General features: G+C 32.7%; 1 protein-coding gene and 1 pseudogene across 1 annotated transcript in view; one reads left to right on the top strand and one right to left on the bottom strand.

The window, feature by feature from the left end:
* Positions 1-4,483: 4,483 nt before the first annotated feature.
* LOC107468155 (acyl-CoA-binding domain-containing protein 6-like) lies at positions 4,484-9,813 on the top strand (annotated as a pseudogene).
* Positions 9,814-10,066: 253 nt separating this feature from the next.
* The window catches only part of LOC107468163 (anaphase-promoting complex subunit 7), a 5,978-nt gene continuing 5,436 nt past the window's right edge, over positions 10,067-10,608 (bottom strand). The window contains exon 18 of the mRNA XM_016087410.3: positions 10,067-10,493. Coding sequence (XP_015942896.1) covers positions 10,407-10,493 — 87 coding nt within the window. The 3' untranslated portion in view covers positions 10,067-10,406. The remainder of the gene's footprint in view (positions 10,494-10,608) is intronic.

Here is a 10,608-nt window from a genome sequence, read left to right as displayed (position 1 = left end):
TTGAAGACAAAATAGATGACTCACACGATAAAATATATTACATATTAATTAATTTATAAGTTCCTTTGGTCATGTGAACAATTAATTAATTTATTACATATTATTATTTAGTAGAAATATAAAGTATTAATTAAATATAATAAACATCTACATTATAAATGTGATAATAATATTATCATTAATAAATTTTAAGTTATAAACTATTCAAAATTCATACTATTTGATATACTTATATATCATACATATATAAGACTCTTACCATTATTATTTCACTTCATAATTTATGGTTCGCCTAAGAAAAAATATTTACATCAATAAATGAAGAGGAGCCTATTTACTTAAAAATAATTATTTAAATTATTCTTATTAAAAATAACTTATTCAATATATTATATATAAACACACAATAAATATTCTAAAAACTTTTATTCTTACTATTATAGATTTTTTGAAAAACTATATGTACCGTGAAAAAGAAGAATAAGTAGATGTAAAAAAAAACTCACAAATATACAAAAAATAAAGTTTGTGCTACAACATAAAAAATTACTACAGATTCAAATTATAAAAAAAATTCATCAAATTCTATCAAATCATACTTATCATAAAAAAATTCTATCAAATTATAATTTAAGTTAAGTACGATTTTAGTCCCTAAGATAGAGGTTGAAAATTTTTTTCGTCTTCAATCTTTTTATTTTTTTGCCTACAAAATGGTCTAGAAGATTTAACTTAATTTTAAAATAGTCCTTTTTACCAAATTTTTAATTTTTATTCCGAAAATATCCATCACAAAAAAAAAAGAAAACGAATTAAGAAGAGGGGGAAGGGAATTACGCTAGGGGGTTTGGTTCAAGGAAAAAGAAGGTGAAGAGAAGGGGAAGGGCCACCGCCGCTACGTCTTGCCGCCGCTACTCCTCTCCCCTTCGTGCTAACCCTAGAGCCACCACGACCCTCTCTCCTCTTTCTCTCCTTCCCTGTCTCGAACCAGAGCTCACTGCCAGTGAGCCTCCCCTGCTTCAACATCGCGGTTCTTCCTTCTTTTTCATTCACCTCCGCAAACCACCATCTCCACCCAGCACCGTTCGCGCCATCTCGCCCCTGCCTCCCTCAATCTCTGTTGCAGAAGGAACCAGAGCCACCAAAAAACTAGAACTGACGGCAGCTCCAACCCTTTCCCGTCATGCCCAGACCACCGGTGCTCCACTAGCTGTTGCACTATTCCTGCTTTTCTGTCACTGTTGCTATGACACCACTGCCTCTCCTGTCCCCTCTTTTTTGTTTTCTATTTTCATAATTCAGGTTATCATTTTGTTTTTAATTTCTGTTTTTGGTTAGTCTTAATTTCTTGATTTGATTATGGATTAGTTTAGCTGGATTTGGATTTTTTATTAGTGGATTTTATATGGGTATGATAGAATTAGCTTAGGTTATTAGGTTCTGAGAATGCTAAAAAATGTTTGGTTTGAATTGAATTGAAATTGTTGATTTGCTATAACTGCTGCTGGAATTATTTAAAAATGGTTAACTGTATACATGATCCATTGTTGTTGTTCTTCTTCTGTGTCTGGTTGTTGTTGTTTCATTGTTGCTTTTGCTTCAGCTTCTGATTCAGACTTTGGTTCTGGTTCTGGTTGATTTTGGGGAAGAAGGGAGAAGGGTATTTTCGTCTGAAAGACGATTTTAAAACTAAGTTAAACCTTTAGGACTATTTTGTAGGTAAAAAAAGGCCGGGAAAGAAAAAATTTCAATCACTACCTTAAGGACCAAAATCGTACTTAACCCTATAAATTACTAGTTCAATAATTATTCTAGATTAAAAATTAAATTAAAGATTTTAGATCAAAGTGCCACAACAATTTTTGTACTGTTTGATATAGAAGAAAAAAAATTTATTGGGTACAACTACTTTAAATCTAATTACATTCCATCATCTCAATTGAAAAATTTATACAACCTCATATTTATATTTGAAGTCAAAGTAAATGATTTTAACTATCCTCTCAACCATACATTACCAAGGCATTTGTTTCGACAAAAAGTACTAAAACTCAATTACTATTACAACAAATAAAATAGGTAATACAACAAAATTTTATTTTTTCCAAAATATCATCTTTATTGCTCATTTATATTCTTTATTGATTATAGGAACCAACTTTACCGACACTAATGTCATCAGACCTAGATGATAACATACAAATTAAGAGATCAAGGAAAAAAAAAGTAACCGAATTTAAGACACATTTTCAGATGAAAAACATATATACATATATGGAATAACAAAAGGACAATAGATTAGAAAATGTAGACAAGTCGACCGTTCAGAAACATCATGCCTCTACAAGAATATATGACAGAAAGAAGAAAGAAATAATTTCAACAACAATCAAAAACAAAAAAAGAGTACAAACACCATATAAAAAAGACTAAGTCTGTCAATTATAATAAATACAAAAATAAAAACAACAAATAAAGATGCAACTTTATACAATTTCAATATCAAAAAATTTTATATTACAAAATATTTTAAATAAAAAAACATTAAATTTAATATTGTTTTATATGTATTTTAATTAATTTTTAAATAATATAATACTTATTAAAATATATTATATACTATTATTAATTTACCACCCTATATATTACACTAGTCTCATTCTAATTATGTATAAATTAAATATAAAAACCATGTATATACTATGATTTACAAATAAAAAAAAGGGACAAATATACAATGCAACTTGCTTTATGACGATTGAATATTATTGTCTTTCAATCTTTTTATATTTACAGTTATATACTTATATTACACATTTAAATTTTTTTGGTAATTAAATTTAATTAAGTTGGTCTAAATTTATTAAAATCAATTTCATTAATGAAACGTGAATACACACTTAAATTACATGAAACAGTTCCTGTATTCCTCTCTTTCTTCTTATTTTTTGCGTTTCTCCTCCTTTTTTTGGGTTCCTTCTTCTTCTTCGCATTTCCTCTTTTTCTTTGTGTGTTTCCTTCTCATCGTCGTCGTTCTTTTATTGTTGTTAACTTTTTTTTTCCTCATCTTCTTCCTAGTAATTTTGCATCATTATAAGTTCATTTTCTTCTTTATTTAATTTTTTTATTCTTATTAAAGGAGTAAATGAGAAGATAAAATAAGAAAAAAATGAATAAGAAAAGAAAAAGATGATAATGATGATGATGATGATGAAGATGAAGAAGGAAGAAGAGGAGCTCTCAGTTATCATTAAGTAATTTTGGTACATTTTGGATATAAATAAGGTAAACTTTTGGTATGTACTTATTTTGAATTGAGTTTGTTTGTGTCGTCATGATTAAGTAATTGCGGTCTATTTTAGATTTAAATAAGGTGTACTTATAGTATGAACTTGTTTTAAACTGAGTTTGTTTGTGTGTCGTCATCATTAAGAAATTTCGGTGCATTCTTAATTTAAACTATTATACATAAAAAAGAAGACAACGATGACAATAATGATAATGAAAGAGAAAAATGAAAAAAATGAGAAAGAGAAGAAAAATCAGCAACTTCTTCTTCAAGTGTGTTAAAAGTTATCCAACCTTTGGATAAACGGACACAAAAAATACCAAAAACTTATAAGCACGACACTGAAAAACAATTCTATATTACACCAAATTGTGTTTTAAAGTGCACCGAAACTACCATTAAATGTAACATAAATAGATTTATCGAAAAACAATTCAAAACTCCAACATTCTATTCAAATTCAAACCTTCAATCATGAACACTGATTTTTATAAAGAAAAACGAAATTATTCAACTCATAGACAAAACAACTACACCAGTATCAATTACTAACGAACTACATTAACAATGTTCGAACCAAACCTCATTCACTTAATTCGTTTCAAAACAATAATCTAATTTGCCTTATTTCAACGGACAATGTGAATTTGTATCATTCATTGTCTTCGAAAACGAAATATTTGTTAAAATTTGATTTTACAGCTTGATTTAAAAAATTTTGATTCAAAATTTCAAATCAGATCAAAGGTATTGATCGTAAACGAAGAAAATGTAAAGAATGAAGAGAATACAAAGAAAGAAGAAAATGCAGAAAACACCGAAAAAAAAGAGTACGCAAAAAATGTTAAAAAAATTTGAAAAAAAACAAAATCTGTATAAAAAAGACAGTTACATATAGTCGCGCATTAAGTGAAAAGATTATTAAAAATAGTGGCATATAAAGTTAAAGTTAAATTAAGTTATAGCAACGTTTATTGGTTAAATGATAGAATTTTATTATTATATTTATAGGTAAATTAACCTCACTATTTATTTTAACATTTTGAAATTTGAACCACCCACGACGAGAGTTCAATCATAGAGAAAACCAGATTTAATGATTAAGCACTTCACCACTCATCTTTGTGCATCCATTATTACTTCATTCAAACCAACGGTCATTTCTAGTGTTTACGCATCCTAGAATCGACCACCGTACCAAATAGCAGATCCTACGGTACGATACAATGACCTCAACACACTCCCAAAAAGACAAGAAGTTGCTCCAAAGTGTTGCTTGCTAACATGCGCATTATATCCTGTGTCCTACTCATGCCTTCTCTGTTATGTTTTTGTTTTTTCTCTGCCCTTTTTACTTTACCACTTCCATTTCCTGTTACGCCATATAGCTCGGTTTTTGTTTGATTTTATTTCGGTTGGAGTTTCCATATTACTAACAGGACATCATTTTCTGAACCATTTTGGAGTTTCCCTCTTCTCTTTTCCGAAATCAAAGAGCTGTTTCTGGTTTTACTCTTATTCTTATCTTTGGACTTCGGTGAGCTTTCTTATCAGTAATAACTAATAAATTTATTGTTCTTTCTTAGCAATAATAACTAAAAAAGTTGAGGGTTGACTCTAATTCTGCAAGCTGAATAGTACTTGTTTTATGGGAAAAGTGTAAAGGAACAAGCTTGGTTCCTTTTGGCTTTTACTCTCTGACACTCAGGATAATGTGATTACCCCATTTGTGGATTTTCCCCCCTTAGGGTTTGTTCTTCATTTTGTGTTTCTGATTCACTCAGTGTTCAGGTGCCTGGTTCCTCATCCGTGCTTTGAGCTTTGAAGATGTTTGGGTTCTCTCGCAGGCGCATGAAACTTGGCAGGTGAATATTCATTCTTTGTTTTTTCCCCTTCTAAAGTATGATCTTTTTTCCGTTGCATTCCATTGAAGGGAACAACTAGTCCTTTCTGATTTTGAGGTTTGCGATATGTGGGTGTTCTTTTCAGCAGATTGAAGGTGCAGCTTTCTGATACTCCCCAGGGAACTAGAAGTCCCATAAGACACCCCAAGAGAAATGGAAACTCCAATGTAGGTTTCTCAGTTTCATTTCTTGTGTAGGATTGAGTTTGAGGAAGTGAATGTGGCCACTATGGATTATGTTTGAAGTGGGGTAGCTTATTTTAGGTTTTTAAAATAGTCAAAAGCTTTTGAAACGATATTTGAAGAAAAAACGGTTGTTTTCCTGAAATAATGTGTTGCCAAACACGCCTTAAAGTTGTCAGCTTCTTTTCAGGGTGATGGGGTTGCAGGGACACTTGGTCATGCTGAGGAAACTGAGTTTTCGCCATCTGCTGCACCCGAGATGAGTACTTGTACATCAGCCAGTTCAGAGAACTGGATGGTGTTGTCAATTGCAGGGGATAAGCCCACTCCTAGATCTTATGTATGTAATTTTGTTTCTTGTTTCACTTTTATGATTTCTATTTTTTAGCAAACAACTGAAATGTTCGTTTTCTTGTGAATAGCATGCGGCAGCTGTGATTGAGAATAAGATGATAGTGGTTGGTGGTGAATCTGGAAGCGGATTATTAGATGATGTGCAGGTACGGGAACTTTTTTCTTGTTTTGGAAATGGGCTGGATCAGTGGTGGCATAAATCAATTATTGGTTAGTTCATCGTGCAAAGTTCATTTTATTTTCAGGTGCTAAATTTTGATAGATTTTCATGGACAACAGCATCATCAAAGCTCTACTTGTCACCAAGTAGTCTCCCACTGAAGATTCCAGCATGCAAGGGTCATAGTTTGGTATTTTACTTCTAACCTGTTATTACTGCTATATGATTTTCTGGTTGAGCTTCACTTTGTTTTTATATTAATGCTTCACTTTTAAGTCTTTTAAAAATGATTGACAATGATTTGGTTATTCTCTCACCTTTTTTGTGGTTGATGATAATTTGATCAGGTTTCTTGGGGGAAAAAGGCACTCCTCATTGGAGGGAAAACTGACCCTGGAAGTGACAAAATTTCCGGTACAGCATATCCTTTCAACTTGTATACCTTTCAACTGGTTCATGTTGTGGAATTTTTCCGATTATTCTTTTACTTTTTGTAGTATGGGCATTTGATACCGAGACGGAGTGCTGGTCGCTCATGGAAGCAAAGGGAGACATACCGGTAGAAAGTTACACTTGGTCATTGTTTGGTCTTGCTACCAAATTACAATCTAAAAATCTTGCTCATCACATTATCACATAATGAATCGTGATAATACATCTGTATCAATTAAATCTGTTATGAAAATCATTCTAATTTTGACTTGCAACTTAGTGGAAGGAATGCCTTTGTTTAATTATCAGGTTTACACAAAATTGTATGGGAAAACATGAGATTAAACAATTTCAAATTAAAGTTTAGAAATAAAATTTAATGAAAGTATGTAAAAATAATTTTTCTTACACTGAAATATCTCTAGGAAGTAGTGAAGTACTGATTAATTCAACTTTTTGCAGTGTGCTCGCAGTGGCCACACTGTTGTCAGGGCAAGCGGTGCCTTAATATTGTTTGGAGGAGAAGATACAAAAAGGAGGAAACTGAATGATCTACATATGTTTGATCTCAAGTCCTTGACATGGCTTCCACTTCATTGCACGTAAGTGTGTTTAGGCTTCATAATGAGTTTCTTCTGGTAACAATGCAGTTTGAAAAGAAAATTTAGACTAATGTGACTACTTGCAGGGGAACAGCACCTTCTCCAAGATTCAACCATGTTGCAGCTCTTCATGATGGAAAAAATCTTTTGGTATTTGGAGGAACATCAAAATCCAGGACATTGAATGACTTATATTCACTTGACTTCGAAACAGTACGTGAGCTTTCTATATGGCATTATTATGCAGCCGAACTTCCTGATTCCTGGGATGTTTATAATATTCATACAGTTTGATGAAAGTATATGTTCTTCCCTCAGATGGCATGGTCAAGAATAAAGATACGTGGTTTCCATCCAACACCTAGAGCTGGTTGCTGTGGCGTTCTTTGTGGCAGTAAATGGTATATCACAGGGGGTGGAAGCAGGAAGAAACGTAAGTTTTAATCTTTTAGGTCACTCTGGGAAGTAAGCATTCTCAGTTGATTTATATATCACTGCATTCTGAGTAGATTTAGATATCACAGCATATTTGCTTTCTGCAATTAGTTTTACTTCATTGCTCATACTACTTTTCCTGCTTTATATTTGCTGTAGAAAATTCTCTTATTCTACTTCACGTCAAATTTCTATTTTCCCTTTATATTTTGTAGGACATGGTGAGACTCTGATATATGATGTTATAAAATCTGAATGGTCTGTGGCAATTGCATCACCGCCATCTTCTATCACTATCAATAAGGTGAGCTTTCTTTTTTCTTGTCACAGTCATATTTCTCTGTATAATTTTTAAATTATTTATTTGTATGAGTACATTGATCACTGGTAACTATGTATAGATAGGAAAAACATCCATGATTTTCAACCATAACCTTTGAGTTTAAATTTACTTTTTTTTATTATTTGACTATAATGATTTAACTGTGGTTTTGCTTAATTTGTTAAATTTAGCTATTTGTGACTATAACAAATTTGTTTCAATGTGGTGGAATATAGAGGATCCAAAAAAGAGCCATCAAATCAGGTATGACAAAAATACGAATGTTTACTGTCAAGTTAATTGTGATTCAACTAACTTCTCCATGATTACGACAGGTGGAAGTGCTGATAACAGAAAAGAATGAAGCAACCCTGGCAAAACGATCTGTTCCTGCTAAAGGTCCAGGTTCTATACTACCGGGAAAGCGTTCATCATCCACCGGATTGGCCTCGCAGCATAAGAATGATCCTTCTCATCTTCTGATTGATTCTGTTTCTCGACAAAATCTGGCATCTGCAATTGAACATGGTTCTGGAAGGAAATCCCTTTCAGAATCCTTGCTTGTACAAGATTCAAATTCTATCCCAACCAACATTTCCCTTCGCAGGCAATTCGATCATGACGAAGAATACAATGCAGATGTTAGGATTGACAAGAATTCTGAAGATGAAAGTCCATTCCCTCAGGTGAAAAGATATTTTGACTTAGAGAATATTTTAGCTTGTATAATGTGGCTTGTATAATAACTATTTCAATTTCAATTTTGTTATACACTTAAGGCAGCAGAACACAGGAAAAATCAAAATGACCATGGAAATCAGATAAGTGGCATGAAGGTCAATATGGATGAACATGTGATGGTATCTGGAAGTTCAAATCAACCGAATCAAATCTTTGGGAACCTTATCTTAGAAAGTGATGATGTGTCGGTCACTGAAAACAGCAAATCCGGATCGCTGTGCACTCCTCCAAACATCTATAATTATTACGAAGCTAAAGTGGCCACCTTAATAAGGAAAAACGGTATTCTAGAGGGACAATTAGCAGCTGCATTGGCGAGCAAAGAAGCTATTGATAAAAGTTTAGCATCAGCTCTCAAAAGCCGGCAGGAGATGGATAAGAAATTATCTGATACACTGAAGGAGATGGAATTACTGAGAGAGAAGCTGGCTAGTGTAGAGTTAGCCCATGAAGAGGCTAATAGCCTCTCCAACATTGTTCACTCTGATAATGTAAGGCTTGAGCATGATGTAGCTTTCCTCAAAGCTGTTTTAGATGATACACAGAAGGTATATTATATGGAGCTTTATTTGATGGAAGTGCTGTATGCAACTGTCTTTTATTTTTTGAATTTTTATTTTGTTTTATTATTTATTTTTATTAGGAGTTGCACTCAACAAGAGGAGTTCTTCAAGGAGAAAGAGCCAGGGCATTCCAATTACAGGTACATCCTTGCAACTGATTAGCACTACCACTTTCATTTGATAAACTTGTTATTCTGTTTTCAGAAATATTCCATCTCTTTCTTTTTCATCTGTTACCATCTCTTTTTGGTACATCAAATTAGCATATCTGGATGCAAAATGTTACAATAACAGATAAAAATGAGTGGAGAAAGTATAATTTAGGGAGTTAAGCTGCTGATGGTACTGAAGTTCCCAGTGCCATTATGCTTTAAAATATTTCATCATTCTTCCTTGGTCTTGTTCAAACATGTCACCACCTTGCTTCGCTACACAGGTTGAAGTTTTTCATCTCAAGCAGAGACTGCAATCAATGGAAAATCGAGCACCGACTCCCAGGAAACCTTTCCATGTGTAGTGAAAAGGTAATTTGGTGTTTAATTTTGGTAAGAATTTCAGGAAAGGTACATCTTCAAAATTGTTTTGATGGACAGTGTATAAAGGTATGCATCTTCAAGACTTGAGCCCCAGCAAAGGCGCAGTTAATGGAAGAATTAGAATTCGGCTCCTAAGATTCTATTTGTACATGTTTGACTTGGTGAATTCATCTTCCACAGTCCTTTATAGGAATAAATTTTTGTTAACACTTGAGCCGTAGGAAAAATATCATGGAGAACTTGCATGTATCGTCTCTTCTTTTATTTCTGGGTATTTTATTTACTTTTAATCATTATTAGGAATATTTAACTTTTAGAAGGTGGAGAAAAAAGTTAATCGGAAAAATTAAACAAGTCATTGATAACCACGTTGAAGAGAGAATTTAATTTTGATGGATTATATTCCATTTTTTTTATTCGGCTAAAAACATTAAAAAATAAGATTGAAGTGTTAATTTAATAGTAAGAGTTAATCGAAATCAAATTCAGAGTATAGAGGAGAGGAGACAATAATGGCACCAAAGAAAATTTCCCGTGCGCATAAAGTTAGATGAATAAAGATGTTACTCTCACTATGATTTGTGAATAAAACAATTTAGATACAGAATACTGCGGGTCAGAAATGATTTTACAATGAGGTATAACACAATAAGCTTCCATCAGAGACATCATTGGCAGTCAACAATCCCTTCCACTGGCTCTGGACATAAAATTGCACCACATAATTTAGAGTGTATGCATGCTGTGTGTTCTGATGTGAAACCCTTGCTCCAGCAAAGACTTGGTTCATGCAACTCTCTACATTAAACTAACGGAAATTTTCCTAAACTATATTTCCAAGGGTTACTTTTTCTCACCATAATTGACTTCCTTTGGACACTGGTCCTCACAGAAGTTCAGCATCATCTTGATCTCCATCTGCATCTTCGACATCATTGTCTTCATCATCTTCTGGTGCATCCGGATCTACTCCCTATAAAAGGATGCAGAATTACAAATTTTAACTTCATTCAGACCCTTAAAATATCTTTAGATTGATATAATTCTAGACTAGAACATGCATCTATTTCAGATATAAAAACTAACAC

The sequence above is a fragment of the Arachis duranensis genome, chromosome 10, assembly GCF_000817695.3.
Source record: "Arachis duranensis cultivar V14167 chromosome 10, aradu.V14167.gnm2.J7QH, whole genome shotgun sequence".
NCBI lineage: Eukaryota > Viridiplantae > Streptophyta > Magnoliopsida > Fabales > Fabaceae > Arachis > Arachis duranensis.
This window is presented reverse-complemented; position numbering and strand designations above follow the sequence as displayed.